Source organism: Cinclus cinclus, chromosome 16 (genome assembly GCF_963662255.1).
Source record: "Cinclus cinclus chromosome 16, bCinCin1.1, whole genome shotgun sequence".
Lineage (NCBI taxonomy): Eukaryota > Metazoa > Chordata > Aves > Passeriformes > Cinclidae > Cinclus > Cinclus cinclus.
Genome location: NC_085061.1, coordinates 2,059,645 through 2,081,293, shown reverse-complemented (window position 1 = coordinate 2,081,293; position 21,649 = coordinate 2,059,645). Strand labels below are relative to the sequence as shown.

Sequence of the window (21,649 nt, the reverse complement as noted above, 5' to 3'; positions counted from 1 at the left end):
GGAAGGGAAGTGAGGAAAGAGGAGAAACATTTGGAAAATGAATGTCTGGAATAATTAATTCCACAGAAAACCCAAGGAAACACCACCCATGTAATGCAAAAAACAGCATCTCTGTTTCTCTATAAAAATATGTGCATTATGAAGAGAGAGTTTTTCTGGGTCTGGATTTTTTTTTCCAGGATTTTTCTTCTGTTGTTGTTGTTTCCTCGTTTTGTAGCTCACAAATACAGAATTTTTATTTATAGAACTGCTGATATACAGACAATGTCCAGCTCCCAGGCACTCTAGCGTAACGTGACAGCTCGAAAAGGTGCCTCAGGAAAAGTTGAGCATCTTTAAAACAAAATTAAAAAAACAAAAAAAAAAAAAAAGAAAAAACAAACCCAACAAAACAACGAAACCCCAAGAGATTTCCCCCAAATCCCAACTGCCACCACCTTGGACCCGAATCAATGTGATCAAGGCCACGGAGCGGGGTGGGAGGAACGAAACCACCCCTGCATCAACTCTTGGGAGAGAAACCCCAAAACCTCTTCCCAAATCCCCCCAAAAACCCATCCCCAGTTTTCTCCAGCCGTTTGTTTGGTTTCTTTCTCTTTTTGTTTTCCTCATGTGTGAGTATGACTTTTTTTTTTTTTTTTTTTTTTTTTTTTTGCAAACTTCCACGGCGCTTCCCAACGAGTGACCGCAGGGAGGGGATGGCCCCGGTGACGGCCCTTGGTCCCCTCGCTTTGGAACCCCCACATTGGTGACAAGCCCTTGAGACCCCCCCCTGTCCCCCATCCCAGCAGCTATACTGGGTCATCTGCGCCTTCTTCTGTGCCAACAGTCACGGGACCCAAGTCCTGCTTCCGCAGGGGGCTCTTGGCAGTGCCCAGCTGCTCTTTGCTCCTCTCGCCGTTGCCCCTGTGAGTTTTTAAGTTCTCCGTCTTTTTCAGCTCCGCGTCCGGCCGCGAGTCCACGGAGGCCGGCGTGGACTGGCCGCTGTCCAGCAGCTCCGAGAGGCTGCTCAAGGAGCCGCCGTCCAGCTGCTCGAAGGAGAAGTTGGGGATGCTCAGGTGGTCCCCACGGCACAGGGGCTGGCTCTCCGGGAGCTCCAGGGATTCTCGGTAGGTTGGGAACTCGCAGGACGGGGTTCTCCTCCGCAGCAGAGTGTTCTCGGAGGGTTTGGTGCGCGGAGCCGCCGCGCCGTCATCCTCCATGGGAGGATCTATAGAAATGCAAGGCGGGCTCATCTTCTTCTTCCTCCGGGCTCCGTGGATGTAGTCGGCCTCCGGCTGGACGTGGCCAGGGGGCCGCTGCTTGTCCTCGGTGGGCTCCTGGAAGCCGCAGTCCAGGGCGCTGCCGGAGGGGCAGATCTCGATGGAATGCCGCCGCTGCTCGTCGGCCCAGTTGGGCTTGCTGAGGAAGCCCTTGGTGTCGGTGCTGTAGAACTTCTTCAAGTCCTTCTCCTTGCGGGAGAGGCTGCTTGTGCTGCAGTTCTTGAGGGGCACGGGGGACGGAGCCGGGGAGGTGAAGGGCGACGTGGAGCGGCTGCCGGGCTCCGAGCGCTCCTCGGCCCAGTCTTTGGCCGAGCTGTTGATGTGCCGAACCTCCTCGTCAGCCAGGTCTGAGGGCTCGCCCTGGCATCCCTCGGGGCTCGAGGGGCTGGTGGGGCTGGCCGGCCGGCTGGGAATGCCGTGCTGGCCACACGTGTGCTTCCGTGCCAGGGGGCTGAGGGGCCGGTGTGGGGAGGACGGGGGGGAGCGTGGAGGGGTGGCCGGGATGGGGGAATGAAGAGGGCTGGGGGTGAGGGTGCTCTGGGGCTGCTTTGCTGATGGTTGGGGCTCTCCAGGCTCTGCTTGCAGGTTGTCTTTGCGTTCCGGGGTCTGTCCGTCCACCGAGTCCGTCCGAACGGCCTCCTGGAAGGGGAGGAGAGAGAGAAGTGGGGTGAGAGCCTGGGGATGTGCTGGGCAGCAGCTCCTCCAGTGATGGATGCAGAATTACAGAACCACGTCGTGTTGGAAGGGGTCTTGACGCTCATCTCATTGCACACCTTGCCACGGGCACCTTGCAGCAGGCCAGGCTGCTGCCAGCCCCATCCAGCGTGGCCTGGGCCACTCGCAGGGATGGGAGCCCGTGGTGAAGGTGAAGGTGAGGGTGAAGGTGAAGGTGAAGATGAAGGTGAAGGTGAAGATGAAGATGAAGGTGAAGGTGAAGATGAAAATGAAGGTGAAGGTGAAGGTGAAGGTGAAGGTGAAGGTGAAGGTGAAGGTGAAGGTGAAGGTGAAAATGAAGGTGAAGGTGAAGTTGAAGGTGAAGGTGAAGGTGAAGGTGAAGGTGAAAATGAAGGTGAAGATGAAGGTGAAGGTGAAGGTGAAAATGAAGGTGAAGGTGAAGGTGAAGGTGAAGGTGAAGGTGAAGATGAAGGTGAAGGTGAAGATGAAGGTGAAAATGAAGGTGAAGGTGAAGATGAAGGTGAAGGTGAAGGTGAAGGTGAAAATGAAGGTGAAGGTGAAGATGAAGGTGAAGGTGAAGGTGAAGGTGAAGGTGAAGGTGAAGGTGAAAATGAAGGTGAAGGTGAAGATGAAGGTGAAGATGAAGGTGAAGGTGAAGGTGAAGGTGAAGATGAAGGTGAAGGTGAAGATGAAGGTGAAGGTGAAGGTGAAGGTGAAAATGAAGGTGAAGATGAAGACGAAGGTGAAGATGAAGGTGAAGGTGAAGGTGAAGACCAAGGTGAAGATGAAGGTGACGGGTTGGTGGGTCTAACAGAGCTCATTCCTGCCCCATGGCCCCAGTCCTGCCAGACCCCCCTGTACAAGAGGACGAACTTTTCCTGGCAGGAGCCTTCATGTCCAGGGCTGGCATCTCCTGGGCTTTGGTCTTGCTCCAGCCCCGAATCCTGAGCCAGCACAAACCATCGCAGTGGAGCTCTCCCAGCACTGGGAAAATGGATTTGGGCACCTTCTCCCCATGCTGTAGCAATTATTTCCTGCAATAGCACAGCCACGAAGATGGAAGCAGGGGAAAAAAAAAGGCCCTCCCACATGTCATTTGTGGGGCAAGGAATATATAAAAATTAATATTTAAAATTAATAGTTTAAAATTATATTTAAAAGTTCTAGTTAAAAGTTATATTTCATAGTTATATTTTAAAATTTCTATTTCAAATTTGTATTTAAAATTGGTACTCAAAGTTGTATTTCAAATTTGTATTTTAAAATTGTATTTAAGAATTTATATTTAAAACTTGTATTTAAAATTGATATTTAAAGGTATAGTTTAAATTTATATTGAAAACTTTTATTTAAAGTTATATTTAAAACTTGCATTTCAAAATTATATTTAAAATTTATATTTAAAACTTGCATTTGAAATTGATATTTAAAGTTATAGTTTTAATTTCAAAATTATATTTTATATTTGTATTTAAAATTTATATTTTAAAATTGATACTTAAATTAATATCTTAAAATCCATATTTAAAATTGAAATTTAAAATTTGTACTTTAAATTTGTAGGTAAAATTTTAATCTAAAATTTGTAGTTAAAATTTATATGTAAAACTTGCATTTAAAATTGATATTTAAAGTTACAGTTTAAATTTATATTGAAAACTTTTATTTAAAGTTATATTTAAAACTTGCATTTCAAAATTATATTTAAAATTTATATTTAAAACTTGCATTTGAAATTGATATTTAAAGTTATAGTTTTAATTTCAAAATTATATTTTATATTTGTATTTAAAATTTATATTTTAAAATTGATACTTAAATTAATATCTTAAAATCCATATTTAAAATTGAAATTTAAAATTTGTACTTTAAATTTGTAGGTAAAATTTTAATCTAAAATTTGTAGTTAAAATTTATATGTAAAACTTGCATTTAAAATTGATATTTAAAGTTACAGTTTAAATTTATATTTAAAACTTTTATTTAAAGTTATATTTAAAACTTGCATTTCAAAATTATATTTTAAATTTGTATTTAAAATTTATATTTTAAAATTGATACTTTAATATCTTAAAATCCATATTTAAAATTGAAATTTAAAATTTGTGTTTTAAATTTCTAGGTAAAATTTATATTTAAAATTTGTATTTTAAAATTGACATTTAAAATTTATACTTTAAAACTGATCTTTAAAATTCATATTTTAAATTTGTAGCTAAAATTTGCATTTTAAATTTTTCGTTAGTGTTTATATTTAAAAATGGTATTTCAAAATATATTAATAATTGTATTTTACACACACATTTCAAAATTTATATTTTAATGTCTATATTTAAAATATACAAGTACATTTATATTTAAAATTGGTATTTCAAATTATATTTAGCATTCATAAATAAAAAGTATATTTTAAAATTATATTGAAATTATATTTAAAATTATATTTAAAATTATCTTTAAAATTGTATTTTAAATTATATTTAAAACTATATTTAAAATATATTTAAAATTATATTAAAAATATATTTAAAATTATATTTAAAACTATATTTAAAATTCTATTTTAAATTATATTAAAAATATATTTTAAATTATATTTAAATGTATATTTAAATTTATATTAAAATATATTTAAAATTATATTTTAAATTATATATTAATATTATATTTAAATTATATTTTAAATTGTATTTTAAATTATATTTAAAATTGTATTTAAAATATATTTAAAATTCTATTTTAAATTATATTTAAAATTGTATTTAAAATTATATTTAAAATATATTTAAAATTATATTTTAAATTATATTTTAAAATATATTTAAAATTATATATTAATATTATATTTAAAATTCTGTTTAAAATTATATTGAAAATTGTATTTTAAATTATATTTAAAACTATATTTAAAATATATTTAAAATTCTATTTTAAATTATATTTAAAAATATATTTAAAAATATATTCAAAATTATATTTAAAATTGTATTTTAGATTATATTTAAAACTATATTTAAAATAAATTTAAAATTGTATTTTAAATTATATTTAAAACTATATTTAAAATTATATTTAAAATTAAATTTAAAGTTATATTTCAAATTTATATTTAAATTTATATTTAAATTTATATTAAAATTTATATTTTAAATTACATTCAAAACTATATTTAAAATTGTATTTAAAATTCCATTTTAAAATCCTCCTTAAAATTCATAAACACGAATTCTAAAAACTCATACTCTAAAAACAAACATTCTAAAAACTCATACCTAAAATTCCTACCTCAACCTCACATTTTCAATTTACACCGCGTTTCGCTCCGAAAACAGGAATCCTCTCCACTCCGACCAAAGAAACACGCCGGAAAGAAAGGGGAAGAAGCAGCGGCCAAAGCGGGAATTCCCTGCGGGTGCTCATGGCCGCTCACCTGTCTGCAGAGCGGTTTGGTGGCACCAGGAGCTCCGGGGGTGTCCTGGGGGGCCGGGACCCTGCAGCGCGTGGCCAGCGGCAGCGACTCCGTTGGAACCCTCAGCCAGGAGCTCCCCACGGGCTGGGAGCGGACGGAGGTGACGGATCCTAGGGCAGGACAGAGGGACGAGTCAGCGCTCGGCTCGAGGAGGGGAACTCGAGGTTTGAGGCGGAAGGTTCAAAGAGGGGAGCGGACGCAGGAGGGAGATGGGAAAAATCTGGTTGGGGATGGCTGGAATTCCAAACTTCAGGGTTTTTTTGGGGAGTAAAAGCCTCGTCACTTTGTCTTGGCTCTGCCCGGCAGGGATGGCGGGGAGGGCACAGATGTTGGGGTGTCTGTGCAGGGCTCTGATCCTGCTGGGGCCTTTCTAACTCAAGATATTCTACAACTTCTGCAGGGCAGTTCTCCCAGGTACCACAGCCCAGGTACCACCAGGGCTGTCCCTGAGCCACAGCTGGGCTCAGCATGGTCCCAGGGCCACCAAAACCCAGCCACGATAGCCCAGGTACCACCAGGGCTGTCCCTGAGCCACAGCTGGGCTCAGCATGGTCCCAGGGCCACCAAAACCCAGCCACGATAGCCCAGGTACCACCAGGGCTGTCCCTGAGCCACAGCTGGGCTCAGCATGGTCCCAGGGCCACCAAAACCCAGCCACGATAGCCCAGGTACCACCAGGGCTGTCCCTGAGCCACAGCTGGGCTCAGCATGGTCCCAGGGCCACCAAAACCCAGCCGTGATAGCCCAGGTACCACCAGGGCTGTCCCTGAGCCACAGCTGAGCTCACCATAGTCCCAGGGCCACCAAAACCCAGCCACCATAGCCCAGGTACCACCAGGGCTGTCCCTGAGCCACAGCTGGGCTCAGCATGGTCCCAGGGCCACCAAAACCCAGCCGTGATAGCCCAGGTACCACCAGAGCTGTCCCTGAGCCACAGCTGGGCTCACCATGGTCCCAGGGCCACCAAAACCCAGCCACGATAGCCCAGGTACCACCAGAGCTGTCCCTGAGCCACAGCTGGGCTCAGCATGGTCCCAGGGCCACCAAAACCCAGCCACCATAGCCCAGGTACCACCAGAGCTGTCCCTGAGCCACAGCTGGGCTCAGCATGGTCCCAGGGCCACCAAAACCCAGCCACGATAGCCCAGGTACCACCAGGGCTGTCCCTGAGCCACAGCTGGGCTCAGCATGGTCCCAGGGCCACCAAAACCCAGCCGTGATAGCCCAGGTACCACCAGAGCTGTCCCTGAGCCACAGCTGGGCTCACCATGGTCCCAGGGCCACCAAAACCCAGCCACGATAGCCCAGGTACCACCAGAGCTGTCCCTGAGCCACAGCTGGGCTCAGCATGGTCCCAGGGCCACCAAAACCCAGCCACGATAGCCCAGGTACCACCAGGGCTGTCCCTGAGCCACAGCTGGGCTCAGCATGGTCCCAGGGCCACCAAAACCCAGCCGTGATAGCCCAGGTACCACCAGGGCTGTCCCTGAGCCACAGCTGGGCTCAGCATGGTCCCAGGGCCACCAAAACCCAGCCGTGATAGCCCAGGTACCACCAGGGCTGTCCCCAGGGCTCAGCATGGTCCCACCAGGAGCTCAGAGCCTGCTCCAAGTGCTCTGACAGCCCTGAGCTGTGGACAGGCTGGAGTTTTTCCTTCCCAAGGCCTCCCAGGCTGGGTCTGAAGGCCATCCCTCCTCCCCAGCCCATCCGTGGTGCTGCTTTACTGCACTTGGGAGTTGTTTGAAAGATCTCCCTCTTCTGTGGTTTTTTGGCTGCAGGATTTATTGTCCTCATTAGTTTGAAAGCCAGCGTCTGTTCCTCCAGTGCTGCCCAGCTCCGTGTTAAAAACACCCTTATCCATCACTCCAGGAGATCTCACCCAGGGGTCAGGGAACTTGAACCCCTGACAAAAGCCATCCAGACACATCACAGTTGCATTTCACAGATGGATTTGTTGATGGGGACAAAGAAAAGTGAGTGTTTAATAATTTTTCTTTTGGAGCTTTTCTTCAGAACACCACAGAAGGAATTCCCACCCCCACCCCGCTTCTCCCCAGTTCTTTTTTTTTTTTCTTTTGGGCTCTCCTAGACCCAGAGTTTCAGCGTGAGCCTGTGCTGTTCATGTGCTATTCCAGGCTTTATAAAATGCTTTTTATGATGCAGAAAAACTCTGACATAAAATCTGTCACAAACATGGTCATAAAATCCAGACCCGATGCTCTACTCCCTGTCCTCAGTTGGAATTTCCTCCTGTTGGAAACCTTCCATCGAGCTTTCATTTAGGAAATCCAAACCCCCTCCAAACTGGACGCTCAGAAGCACTGAAGATCTCTGGAGTTGGATATTTTTTCTCTTATTTCTCTAGGAAATCAGCAAACTGCATCTAAAACCAAAGTATCCTGAGTTCTGCTCATCCCCAAAGATTTTCACTGTGTGGTCGGCGGGGTGTTGGGAGGAGATCAGACATCCTGAAGCCCATGGAAACACAGATGCTCATGGGAGTCTCCATGGGCTCAGTTTTCTTTGGATATAATTTATAGATCTGTGACTTGAAGCAGAGTTTGGGCAGCTCAGGAGTGGCAGCACAGCTAGGGGTGCTGCTGGTTTTGCAGGTAAAAAGTCATATCCATCATATCCATCCCTCCAGTGCTCTTGGAGAGAAATTTAGGAATTTAGGAAACATCAGAGAAATTCCTGGTGGGTTCTATCCACCCCTACTAACGTCCCAGTAGTTTTATATGGATATAAATCCTGCTTTACAGCTACTCCAGGGATGAAAAGCAGCCCCAGGAGCTGCCCGTGAAACTCAACCTCTGTTTTCTTTCCTTCACCAGGAATTTGCAGGTGAAATAATAATAAACACTGAGCGGAGAACATGGCCTGGCTCCCAGAGAGTCTGAACAAACACAGAGTTCCTTCTCCCAAGGAAATCAGAGCAAATCAGGTGTGCAATCCCACTGAGCAGTTCTTGCATTTCAAACCACTGCCGGATCAAAGGAAACCGGGCTGGGAAAAGTTCTTGGGAGCCACCCCAGGAGCACGTGTGCTTTTAGGGAGGCAGAGGTTGTGTTTCAGATTGATTTCCCCTTCAAAGCAGCTCGACAAAAGAGGCAGAAAAGGCGTTTCCAGGGGAATGCACTCGGATGCAGGGGATGAATTCCCCCTCAAGGGCTCCGTGCACTCGGATTATGGGGTCTCTCCATGGGGTCTCTCCATGACATTCATTACAAGGCCAGGCTCAGGAAGAACCAGAGAACGGTTTCTAATCTTCCTGCTCCCAAAGAAACTCCTGCAGCTCTGAACTCGATGTGTGGTGCTGAAAGGCACTGCCCTGAGGCTGCAGCCTGCCTGAAAGGATGAGGAATTGTGCTGGAAGCAATCCCAACTCCAGCTTTAATTCCTGGGGATGTTATTGATCCACAGGCAGGAGTCAGAGGGAATGCACAGCTCCCTTCTCCTCAGCTAAAAACCTGTACCTGTGCTTGGGAGCCTCACTTCTACCCAGACATCGGAGCCACCAGCTTGCTCCTGGGAAAGTGATGGCTTGTAATGCAGATTTTTCTATTTAATTACAAAATACTACTTCGACTTATGAAGAAGAAGGTGAAAGAGAAGGACAAACTTCCGTACTAAAACTTCTATCTTGTTATAGATATATATATATTACTGTATTTTAAAACTTTAAATTTTTTACTATGTTATGTTACACACTTTTTTTTTAAACCACATGCTTATGATTTTGGTTCGATCACTCAATTTTGGAAGACTTTTCTGTGTCTTCAGGTTAAATGCAGTGTTCTTCTGGGGGTTGATGTCTGTCAGCACAGAAAGTCTGAAATTCTCAGTGGCTAGGGTTCCAACAGTGATGGAAACGTGGAATTATGCAGAATGTGGGAAACCACTGCCGTGCTGATGGAATTAAATGGGAGCAAACCCTGCTCATGCCATGCTTGGGTTGGTTGTTCCCCACTGAACCCCCACCTTGTGCAGCTGTGGGTGCAACCATGGAATTGGGAAGACTGGGAAAGACCACAGATTCCAATTAATCCATTAATTCCATTAATCCAGCACTGCCAAGGCCAGCACTCAGTCAAGTCCCCAAGTGCCAGACCCACAGGATTTTTGAACATTTCCAGGGATGGTGACCCCAGCACTGCCCTGGGAGCCTGTTCTGATGCTTGAACAGCCTCCCGGTGAAGGAATTTTCCCCTGACATCCAATCCAAACCTCCCCTGGCAAAACTTGAGGCTGTTTCCTCTCATCCTAACCCTGTTCCCTACAAACCTCACCCTGCACTCTCCTGCCAGGGAGTTGTGGGGAGTGAGAACTTTCTCCCTAAACCTCCTTTTCTCCAGGCTGAACCCCCACCCACCACCCCCAAGCTGCTCCAGCCTCTTCCCTGGACACTCTCCATCCATCTTTTCGTGAGGAACCCAAAATTTTGCCTGAGAGCAGAGGAATCTGGTACCTCTTGGGGCTTTGCAGGGGTAGGTTTCCATGTCCACCTCGTGTAGGGGCAGTGGGGCCTTGGCTGGGGTCACTGGCCGGAACATGTAGCTGTCGTTGGGCAGGGAATGCATCCGGGACACGGAGATCTTGCGGATTGTCAGCAGATTCTGGGAATCCTGGGGCCTCAGGGAGGATGAACTGCCCTGCAGAGCAATGAGAAAGGGAGATGGGGGGGTCATCCTAGTGGGGAATGTATGGGGGAATTTGTTGGGGAAGATGAAACAGAAAAACCTTATCGATATGATTGCTTGGCAAAAGATTTTGAGAATATGGAAACTGTAAGTGAGATTGAAATGAAAGCAAACTTTGAGAGACCAAACCTCAGTTACTGAACAACTGGAAAACAACAGTATGGCCAGCTGAAAGTAATTCCCCTCTGGATTGAACAATTCCTTCTGCTTGCAGACAGCTCCAAGGTCAGAGCAGACACTGCCAGCTTGGCAGAAGGGTCCACAGACGAGTTTTTAGGGTTTAAAATGTAACACAGCATGGCAATGTAATGATTCTTATAGGCTGTGTGTAAATGCTGTAGGATTTGTATCTTGTATTACAGGGGTTAGTGAAAATTAGAATATTCAGCACAGAAGATTTATTGTATTGTAATGGGAAACTCGCTCTCTTTTGACTCTCTCACTCTCTTGCTCTCCTGCTCTTTGGTGCCTGCTCTGAGCTGTGCCTGGCAGCTCCAAGCAGGGCCCTTGCACCCAGGCCCTTTGCAATAAAACACAACTTCCAAGACCTGGAATGACTGCAGAGATCTCTCGTCTCCGTCCATCCCTACCGTCCTACCCCTCGATGGTCCTACAGGAATTCCTTCTCTTTTGGCTTCCAGACCTTGTGTAGGTGTCTCACCCAGAGCCTGCAAGCTGCAGTGATGCAGGACAGTGAAGTGACACCCAGGGTAGAGCTCAGGATGGGGCTGGAATAAAGAGAGGCATCAATGACCCAGCACTAAAAAAGTCAATTCTTTGTCCCAAGTCAACCCATGGACACACAGAGAGAAAGGAAAGACCAGGGAAAAGGAGGTCAGTTGTTAAACACACTAGGAAAGCAGCTTTTGTCACATTTTCCTGATCTGAGGTTCCAAGGAGATGCTTTCAGGAGGCCTGAGGCTGACATCCTTCTCCTCAAACAGAGGACAGAGGGGCCAAAACAAATCCTCCTGGAAATTCTCCCCAAAACACACTCACAGGGCAGACATTTAAACTGCATACCTTGAGGCCTCTCTCCTAAAACCTGGAGCATTTTGGGCAGCACTAAGCCCTGAAGAAGGAGGTGGAGGGAAGGAGAAGACATCGTGGCAGTGAGGGTGGGGGTGTGGAGCCTGTTTGGGGTAGGAAAGGGAATTTTCTTTGTTGTCACTGACATGGGTCTGGTTGGAAGCGCCCACAAAGAACACACCACAAACCTTAAACCCACTCAGCAAATCCATCCTGGGGTCACAGGAAGCTTTAGGGACACAAATGATGTCCCTGAGGTGCTGATAGAGAAGCTGGGAGGTGATGCCACAAATTGGCCAAGTGTTGGGGGAGCAGGAGCCCCTGGGCCAGGCCCTGTAGCCTGGCTGGACACTTCCCCTCCCAAATTACCCTTTTATCTAAACCTCACCTAATCCTTCTGGTTTTCCTTTAACATCACCCTCCCAGTGACTGACAGAAAACATTTTCCCAGCTGCATGTCTTAAATTAAATGTATTTTGCTTTGCTCTGCTGGGCCGTTTTCCCTCTCTGCCAGCAAAACCTTGTCCCTGAGATCCCTCAGGTTTGGATCTGGTTAAATCTGGCTTTCTCCTTGTATTTCTGGGTTAGAAATGTCTTTCCTCAGCTCCCTGAAGCTGTACACCCCGAGATGAATTACTCCATGCTTGTACCCCGTGGAGCTTGGCTGGGAAGGCGGGGGGGGCGGGGTCCAGCAGGTATTTACAGCTCCTTGGCATCCAGCTCTGCCAACTGTGGCTGTGCCCAGCAGCCACCCAGGGCTCTCAGCTGATGGATTAAAGCCTCAGCAGCCAGTGCCAGCTGGTCCTTGGCCATCCCAGCTCATCAGCTCCATCAGCAGGGCACCACCTGAGCTGGGGCAGCCTGGGGCTTCTTCACAGCCTGGAGCCACAGCGAGAACAAAAGCTCTCAGCACTCCAACACAAGGATCTCAGGATCTGGCTCCTAAAGATCAGTTTGTCTTTGGTTGGAACAAATGAACAGAAAGCCCTTCTTGACATCAGCCACTCCAATTTTTAAGGGTTCAGCTGTTGAGACCTGACTGAATTAGGAATGTGGGGAAATTTCAAATGAAATAAGTGCTTGAAATGTGAACCACGGATGGGAAATTTGTTGGCTCCCACCTGGAGAGCTGCTCTGGATGGTGAGGATGGTTTGGAGACACCATTGTTGCTCCTCCTCCTTTCTGGGAAACACCTGCAGCACTCCAGAGCCTGATCCCATATCCTGGAAATTGGGATGGGACCTGGGCATGTGGGGTGATGAGGTGGGACTGAGCAGAGGGGGTTGAAGCCCTTCTGGTTTGCTGGGAATCTCCTGAATTTCCAGCTCTGGGGATTGCTGGAAGCCTGAGGTGTTGATCCCCTCCTGCCTCAGTTTCCTCAGTATCATAAACAAATTCTTCCAGCAACAACAATAAAATCAAACCTGGCACTGTTTTCTCAACAAACAAAAACTCTGCTCTGAAGTCACGCTGCTCACACATCACCCTGCACACCAAATGTACATTTTAAGGGCTAAAAAGAGGATTTCACTCCTATCCCACACAGGGATGATTCCTCTGGGATTTCCCAGCTGGATAGGACAGAGGCTGGGAAGATTTGGGGCAGGTTTGGGACAGTTTCAGCACAACCCCATGACGGGTGGGACATCAGCCACCTCAGCCTCGTGGCAGGACATGGTGGAAGTGCAGCAGAAGGATGAAGGCGAGGCTTTTCCCCCTCACCACCTCCAGGCTTAAAAGGAGGCTCTGCCTGGCTCCTGATGCCCTTGGGAAGTGTTGGAAGATGAGGAAAACCCAAGGAGAAATGGACTGTTTACAATCCCAGCCTGTATGAAAGGATGTGCCCTCTCTTCCTTGGATTGGAAAAGCAACCTGTGCATTTTCCTGCAGGAATGTCTTTCAGGAACAACATTCAGATTGTCAATTCCCCATTGCTGCGTAACCAAATCGTTTTCCTCGCCCTAATGGAGTCTGATGGATTTCGCTAAAATCTAATTTAATGTAATTTAATCTCCAAGCCCCCACTGATTTCGTGGTAGATTTATTTGTGATCATGGTGACAGAGCAATTCCATGTTCACTCTTAATCACAGGCTGCTGACATGGGATGAGACAATTATCTCACGCCCTCCTTCCCCCCCTGCACTTCTGATTGTTTTCCTGGAGGACTGACAGGAATCAGCGTCTGGAAAATCAACCCAGGGACCTCCAGCTCCTTGCTGATGATTCCCAAGTCCTCCATGTCCTGAGCAGAGCCAGTGGGGAGCTGCAGTTTTACACCAGCACTGAATTGCTGCAGGATCCTCTGGAAATCCCAAAGTGGGATTAAATAGAACCTGAGCAGTACCCGTGTGAAGGGAATTTATCCCATCCCATGCCAGGGCTCCCAGTGCCAGCATTCCCAGGTTTTTTTTGGGATTGCTCATTGCTCCTGCCACCCTGAAAAATGTCAAGGACTGGCCAGGACAGCAGGACAGGGACCTGTGGCTTTTATGGTTCTGAATTTAAAATCCACAACCTGAGAATGGAGTGGAGAGATGGACTTTAAACCGTCCTCTGGAATTATGGCCAGGATAACGTTTCCAGCACCTTCCACCTCCAGAAGCCCCGGGAGGTGTCTCAGGATGTGGGTTGCTGGTGACATCCCTGCTGTAGGGGGCTGGGGCAGCTCCTTGTCTCCCGTTCCTCTGGCTCCATGTGGAATCTACCCGCGTGGAATCTGCTGGTCAGGCCGGCGGGATCCATCCCCTCCCCACCCCAGCTGTGTGCAGGCTCTCACCAGGGCTTGGTGCTTCCCCTTGCTGTGCTCCTGCTTCCCGTGCAGCTCCCGGCTCTCCGGGGCTGCGGCCCCGCTCCTGCTCCCACCGGCGGTGTTGGTCCCTCTGGACATCTCCAGCTCGATCTCAGCATCCATCTCAGCATCCTCCTTGGCCTCCTTGTTGCTCTCCTCCAGGTGCTTCATCAGCACTGCCACCACCACGTTGACCAGGACGAACTGGGCGATGAGGACGAAGGTGACGAAGTAGACGGGGGAGATGACGGGCAGGTAAGTGAGGCAGTGCTTGTCCTCCCGAGTGCACTCCCGGAGCGTGTCCTGCAGCAGGGAGGGACAGGGCAGCCATTAGCGAGGCTCTGCTTGGGCTCCAGGTGCAGGAAACACCCAAAGAACACAAAGTGGGTACAAACAGATAAGAGAAAATACTGAGGTCGTGAATTACAACACCTACGAAGAAGGGGAATGGGCTGCCCAGGTGTTTTGGATTTCCCATCCCTGGAGTGTTCCAGGCTGGGTTGGACAGAGCGTGGAGCGACCTGGGATGGTGGAAGGTGTCCCTGCCCATGGCAGGGGGTGGAACTGGATGAGCTCTAAGGTCCCTTCCAACCCAAACCATTCCACGATCCTGTGATTCCGTGACACATCCCAAAGGCACAGGACACAGAGCACATGCTTCCTTCCCCCACCCAAAAAAACTGCCATCATTTTACTTAAATATTTTATCCAGGAGCAAACCTTCAGGCTGGCTGAGACTTAGAACAAATCCCTGCTTGAAAACACACCTGTCTTTTATATCAGGAAGCCTCATTTTGATGTTTTACGAAGAAACATTTTTGTTTTCACCCAAGAGTCGCCTAAATCTGTTTGAAAACTGTCTCCCTGTAGAGAGGAGGAAGCCCCCAGAGACTGCACACACCTTCATGATCCCGTTCCAGTTGTCCCCCGTGGACACCCTGAAGAGGGTGAGGAAGGCCATGCCGAAGTTGGTGAAGGTGGCGTGGCGGCTCAGGCCTTCACAGGGATTCTCTTCACTGCAATCTGTGGGGCAGGGAAGGAGCAGCACATCAGCCAAGGCACGCTGGATTATCCACAGCAGCCCCCAAAGCTGGGGGATGGCACCCTCAGCTATGCCCCATGGGTTTATGGCATCAGGGAGTGGTGACATCCTGCCCAGGGAGGGCAGGGGGAAAGGTGATTTCAGCTGGAGAACCTTGGGACCGGACACCAGGAGGTGTAGAAATATTGTTTATTGGAATTTTCATCTCTGGAAATATTCAAGGCCAGTTTGGATGGGACCTGGAGCAATCTGGGCTGGTGGAAGGAGTCCCTGCCATGGCAAGGGGTGGCACTGGACGGCTTTAAAGTCCTTTTTAACCCAAACCCTTCCATGATTCCATGATCTTATGATTTCTGTGATTTTCTTTACTCCTGCTCTCCAGTCTCCTTTGTTTTCCTATTGCTTGTGTCGTTGGCTTGATGATTTTTTACATCCACCACGAGGGATATTTTCACTGAGATAAAGTGGAGCAATTTGACGTTTTCCCCCTGAGAATTAATAGCCTAATGAATGCAAATTGAACATATGAAATATCCATCTTCCCATAAAACACAGCCTCATTAAATATCCATTAAGACAGGCAGCAGTGGCTCTTGGTTGGGCATTTCAGTCTTAGGTAATTATTCTGAGGTAAATTGGAAAGAAAAAACAGAAAAAAAATCCAAGAAAAACCCACAAATGACCAGTCCTGGGGGAGAGAGGGCTGATGGTTCTTGTGGCTGGCATGGACTGACCAGGAAAAAGGAGAGAATATTCCCATTAAATTGGGCTGGGAAGCAGAGTCCTGCCCCAGTGGGGTTCCCTGGGCTGGCATTGCCCAGCTGTGTGTGGAAATACCAGAAGAGCCATTTTTCACCCCTGTGACTGAACAAATACACCCACAACTCCAGGGAGGGAATATAAACCCACACTGTTTCGCTCAGGGTGGGTGCAGAACTAATTCTTTCCCTGGAATTTGTAGGAGACTGAAAAAATAATTTGGTTTTGGTTGAAAGAATCATTCTGCTCTCAGGCACTTGTAATCTGAGCAGAGGGCTGGGCTCATAAAGGGGATTAATGACAGCCATAAACTCTGCTCAGGAAGGGCCCTTCTGGTGCTCCTGGAGCTCTAATTGGGATGGAAATGTTCCTTCCAACAGCATTTTCCAGGCTGGGCAAGGTCGGGTTTGCTCTGATTTTAGTGATGGGCACATTCCTGAGCAGCTCCAGTATCCTCAGACTGGAGGATTAATTAATGCTGGACAAGCAGGGAGCACTGGATGCCTCCTGATTGATGGAGAGAGGGGAAGGTGATGCTGAGAGCACGGCACAGCTGAGCCCTGGGAGCTGGAAGAGCCGTGGCAGCCAAGTGCAGAGAACTGATGGGGTGTGGGGGAAGCTCTGAGCAGGGACATGTTTATGGTGGCACCTCTCCAGCAGGAACCTGACCCCCATCCAGCTCTGCAGACTCGTGTTGCTCTGTCTCCAGTAGCAAACTTGAACAAATCCATGCTGGGCAAGGATATTTAAATAGCAAAGAGTTCCTCTGCAGCCGAGGGTGGCGTTTGGACAAAGCCCTAAATGTGTGTTAGAAAGGTTCTGGGTTCCATCCTCGTGTGTCAGCTGTGACCCTGAGATCGAGAGAAAAATTCCATCTTCAGGACATGGGTGTGAAGCTAAGGAAGGCCCAAGAATGAGAGACAGAGAGAAAAGGAAGCAGCCAGATACCAAATAAACACCAACCGGATGGAGAGAGCGGCGTCAGGCCCATTACTCACCAAGCTTGCCAAACAATTCCACTCCCAGGGCAGCATAGATAAAAAACAGGAGCATAAAAAGTAGGCCAAGGTTCCCTACCTACACAAGGAGAAAGCAGAAGAAGGGTCAGGCAAGTCGAGGTCATGAATGAAATCACTCCATCACATTTTCAACACGAGCAAAGCAGGGAAAAATTTGGCTTCCAGCACTCTGGTCCCTCTCAGAGTTCTGCTTTTAGGGGCCCAGGGAGTTCTTCGTGTGGGGGAAGGAACAGAAATGCCCCTGGGGAAAGCAGCAGCTTCTCCATCACCCTCCACTTGTGTGGAATTTGGGTACCCCAGGGCAGTTTGTGGGGCAGGGCTGCTTTGGGACCTGGGCTCTGCTTTGGGTTTTGTGGACCCTTCCCTTCCAGGGACTCTCAGACAGCAAAGATTTCACTGGCATGGAGGGCTTGCAGTGCTCAGGGAGAGGAGAACCCCCTGAGCCTTTTCCTTTTCTTCTCAATGAGAACTTCCTGCATTTTAGCTTTCCATGTCCCACAGGAAAATCTTTATCCCAGACACCAACACTGGCAGCTCCAGGTGCTGCTGGAGGGGTCCCAAGCCCCCCAGGATGGCTGAAGGGGTTGACAAGGGATGTGAAAACAGCACAAAAGCTCTTCACACCACCAGCATCACAGCTCTCCCTGCTGGACTCCATCCCAGCACAGAATCCAAGCCTCAAAAACAGCTCCTGGAGCAGATTTTTGGTGATTCAGGCAGAGAACACCAAGGGCAGAGTGACCTGACCTGCTCCCACCTGCAAGGAACTGCTCCCACTTATCTCTTTTTCCACTTTAATGGCTCTGCTAGCAGCTCCTAACTGAGACAAAGTGAGTTCTCAGCACCAGGAGCAGGATTTTATCCCTAAAAAAATTAGAAATCAGGAGGTGACCCAGGCAGTCAGGCTCAGGGTTTCCCGGTCTCTGAGGTGCATTTTAGTGAGCTCTGAGTTTGGGAGAGTTTTCTTCTCTGAGGTGGCACAGCCACAGGTTTTTTTTGTGGTGTTTTTTTTTTTTTTTGTTATTTTAACTGCACTTAATTTAATCAGAAAGTTTATCAGTGTGATATCTGTCATTATAAAATTAACACAGCTCTTGCTGATGAAAAGAGGGGATTTTTTTTATAGTAAAGAAATGGAAATAGTCCAATCACCCAGTGCAGGCTGTAATTGCTATAAAGCCTAAACTGGCTCTGCAATTTCCCTAACATTATTACCATCCTCCAGGGAATAATAAAGATAAAACAGGGATGTGGATGGCTGGGCTGGGTTATTTCATCTGCCTCTGCTGCCTTCTGGAATAGCTTTTCCTACTCCTGCCTGCTGGACCACTGATGGTTTGGGAGCCATTAGGAATGAGCACAAGCACAAACACAGCACACACTGCTGGGGAGGCAAACGAGCAAATAATTACAGGGAATTAAAATAAAAGTGAGAAACAAACTTTCTAGGTTGAGGTAACAGAAGAGGGCGTTGGATCTTGCTCTAGGCAGCCTGAGTATTTTGGTGCCTGAAAAATCAGCCTGCAAACTTTTGGCACTGATGAAATCCCAAAGAATTTAGGGTAACGTGGGAGTTACTACTGGGTTATCTGCAAAAGATATTGTCTGGATTTCAATGGAGGGAAGAGGGAAAAGGAGAAGGAGAATGAGAAGGAGAAGGAGAAGGAGAAGGAGAAGGAGAAGGAGAAGGAGAAGGAGAAGGAGAAGGAGAAGGAGAAGGAGAAGGAGAAGGAGAAGAAGTTCTCTTCAGCTCATGGCCTCCAGCAAGGCCTGGGCATGGAGAAGGGCCCCAGGGACATTCCCAAGGATGTGCCGAGGCGCAGGAGCTGGGTCAGGGGCTGAGCACAGGAACACACAGAGCCTGTGTGTCTCTGAGTCATTCCGTCCTGTTCCCTTTGGAATTCCCTCGGGGATACCTAACTGATGTCTCCAGAGCACTCTGAGATCTACAGAGAGCAGACAAGGAGAAGATGGTGCATGAATCATGCTGCTGGAGGGAATGGCAGGGGGCAGGAGCTTTTCTCCAAAGGCTGGGATGCTCCACCAGGAGCAGGAATCCAGCTCTGGCAGCAGCCTCAGCTCTGGCAGCCCCAGCAGCCCCTGAGAAGTGGTTCTGGCTCTGAACAGCTCAGCCCAGGCTCTGTTATCCATCCAGCTCCCCTTAACTTGGGCACAGAGAACTCCAGATTTCGCCTCTCTGTGGCGGCCAGGGGCTATCCATCATTTCCTGGGAATCCAGTGCCAAGGGGGGCTGTGGACTGCAGGGAGAGAAGCACAGATGAAGAATGTTCTGGAGATAATTCTTGGTGCCCTGAGGACCTCAGAGAAGCCACAAGAGCTGGAGACGCTGGTGAGTATCTGAGATTGTCCTGGACCTTCCCTTCTGGAATGCTGGCTGGCAGCCCTGGGATGCTGTGGGGACACTGGCATTGTCCCCCCATGCCACCCAGAGGAGCAGGGAGAGCCCCCAGCAGGGGCTGCAGCCTCTCCCAGTGTATCCCAGCTGGATCTGGGCTCTACCACTGCAAAAGCCTTGGAATAGCTTCCTCAGCTCAGGGGAAGGGCTTCCCTCTCCACACCCCCAGCTGGCTCTAGGAGAGGCACTGATGGAATTCGTGTTTCCTGCTGCCCCTCTCCTGGGTGAAGCCATTTCCTCCTGTGCCTCTTCCTGCTCTGACATCCACTGGCATTCCCGTTGTTGATGCACTCAGCTCCCTGGGATGCCTGTCCAGAGCAATTCCTCACAAAATGAAGCTCCTGCCAAGTCTTTCCAAGGCCGTGAGTCCTCCCCATCTTCCTTCCATCCCTCTCTAGCCAAGGCAGTAATCCTGGCAGTGGGAAAACACAGCCTGATTTATGCCCTAGGCCCAGCAGAAAATGGACACACATCTGCCTGGAAAACAGAGGCCATCTGTGAGAATTCCAGGACTGGTGGAAAGCCAGAACCTTAGAGGGTGAAGTCACCTCAGGCTGACCTGAACAAGGTCCCCTTTCTGTGTCCCCTCAGTCCCACGGAGCCCAGCCCCAGGATTTTTGTACCTGTGGAATTCTGCATCACTGAGGGATCCCTCAGGGATCTCTGCAGCACAGCCCACACTTCCCTATCTCCCAAAATCCATCATCCCCAAAGCTGGCTGCTCACATATTCCCATTCCTGCTCCCTGAGTTCACATCCCCATGGCTCTCCAGGGTCTCCAGGTTGTTGTTTTTTGTCCCCCAGCTGCTGTTGGAAAATGCCAGAAAAGCTCTTCAGGAGCTCCAACTGAGATAAGCCCAGAAATTACAGCACCAAGAGGAGATAAACTCCTGGACAGGAGCAAATTCAGAACCTGCCCTTCAGGGCTCTGCTGGAGCGAGGAGTTCTTGGATTTTTTTCTTGGCACAGAGTCCCTGTAGGGGCAGTTCCAAGCTTTTGAAGACAGAGAGGAGTCCCTTGTCCAGCCTGCAGGGAATTAATGTGCCATCCACAGATCAAGTGAGACCAGAGAAGGGAAAAACAACCCAGATCTTTTGATAGGGAAGTTCCACATCTCCTTGTTGCTGGAGGGTGGGAATTGGGCTGGATTCCAGTTGTGCTCCCCACCAGGAAGAGCTGTGGCAGCTCAGCAGTGACTGCTGGGGATTCACTCCCACCAGGAAAATTTTAACCCAAATTTGATACGAAAAGGGTGAACTGGACTTTAGGGAGCTGGGATTGGGAAAAGGACTAAAGGAAAGCCATCAAACAGGAGCCTTAGAGAGCAGCCTTTACTTCCAAACCAGGCGTAGGAGCAAGGAAATGATCAGTGATGGATGAGTGGTGTAATTCATTATGGAGCCTTAACGAGCAGCAGCTCAAAAGAAGAGGAAAACACTCGAAGCAGGTCTTGAAAAGCTGCTCCACACCAAGAGACTAAAGGAGTTCACTGCTCTCCTGTTCACCAGACTGCAAGAGGGTATTTTATCTACCATTTATCTGGAAAGGAGAAGCGCTACCAAAAAAAAAAAAAAAAAAAAAGCAAGATTACATCCAGTGAAAAAAATGAACTTGGCTAATTCAGACTAAACTCACCAGATTTTTTTTTTTTGTAGGAAGAGTAAACATGAATGCATTCCATCAACAGGGGAGGGCTGATTCCCTAACACTGAATCCTTAAAACAAGAATCAGAAGCTTTTTTTTTTTTTCCCCTTTTTTTCCAGGGGTTGAGAGGACATGGAGAAGCTGGGCAGAGAAGGTGTCAATCTGAGATCATTCCCTGACCATTCTTTCTGTCTCTGTGGCCTCTCCTCATTTTTTTCCTCTTCTCCATCTCATTTTTTTTCCACAGGTCAGGTGGAAGAGAGTGTCTTTGACCTGGCAGACAGAGATTTCCACACCAGGAGCTGGGCAGGAACATTTTGAAAAGAGCAGCTCAAGCTCAGACTGAAATCCCAAAAGAGGAGATTAATCCTGTGACAGTCTTGGTCAAAATGCTACATTCCTCCAAATTTGGGGATAAGTGGTTCTCCAAGTGTTATAAAAACCAAATCCAAAGCTGATGAAAGTCACCCCCCAAAAATGCATTGACAGTTCCTTGTCATTGTCAGCCCATAAATGGGCATTCTCCACACAGCAGACAAAGAATTTCCCCCCAAATCTGAATGAATAAACATTAAATTAGCTTTTTTTTTTTTTTTTGTCACTTAGAAACCACATTTATGAACATTTTCCAGCTGTGGTTTTAGGATGCTAATTTAATTAGGGTAGGAACTCATGCCCTCCCTTGGAAATGAAATCTGCAGCTTTATGAAGAGTGATGGTTGTCAAAGAGCTGTTCCTAAAATTCCCTTCTTATTTCTTCAGCTTCACTGGAGGCCAAAGTGACATTTTTTTTTATCTGCATGAGATCTGCTGGGAATATCCCTGGGGTTTTCCCTTGACAA

The 21,649-nt window shown here is 47.3% G+C and overlaps 1 protein-coding gene across 1 annotated transcript in view; it reads right to left on the bottom strand.

Annotated features, from left to right (window-relative positions):
• Positions 1 to 214: 214 nt before the first annotated feature.
• The window catches only part of CACNA1H (calcium voltage-gated channel subunit alpha1 H), a 160,033-nt gene continuing 138,598 nt past the window's right edge, over positions 215 to 21,649 (bottom strand). The window contains exons 29-34 of the mRNA XM_062503239.1: positions 16,726 to 16,804; positions 14,828 to 14,949; positions 13,915 to 14,229; positions 9,875 to 10,058; positions 5,368 to 5,516; positions 215 to 1,901 (exon numbers count right to left, since the gene is read on the bottom strand). Coding sequence (XP_062359223.1) covers positions 792 to 1,901; positions 5,368 to 5,516; positions 9,875 to 10,058; positions 13,915 to 14,229; positions 14,828 to 14,949; positions 16,726 to 16,804 — 1,959 coding nt within the window. The 3' untranslated portion in view covers positions 215 to 791. The remainder of the gene's footprint in view (positions 1,902 to 5,367; positions 5,517 to 9,874; positions 10,059 to 13,914; positions 14,230 to 14,827; positions 14,950 to 16,725; positions 16,805 to 21,649) is intronic.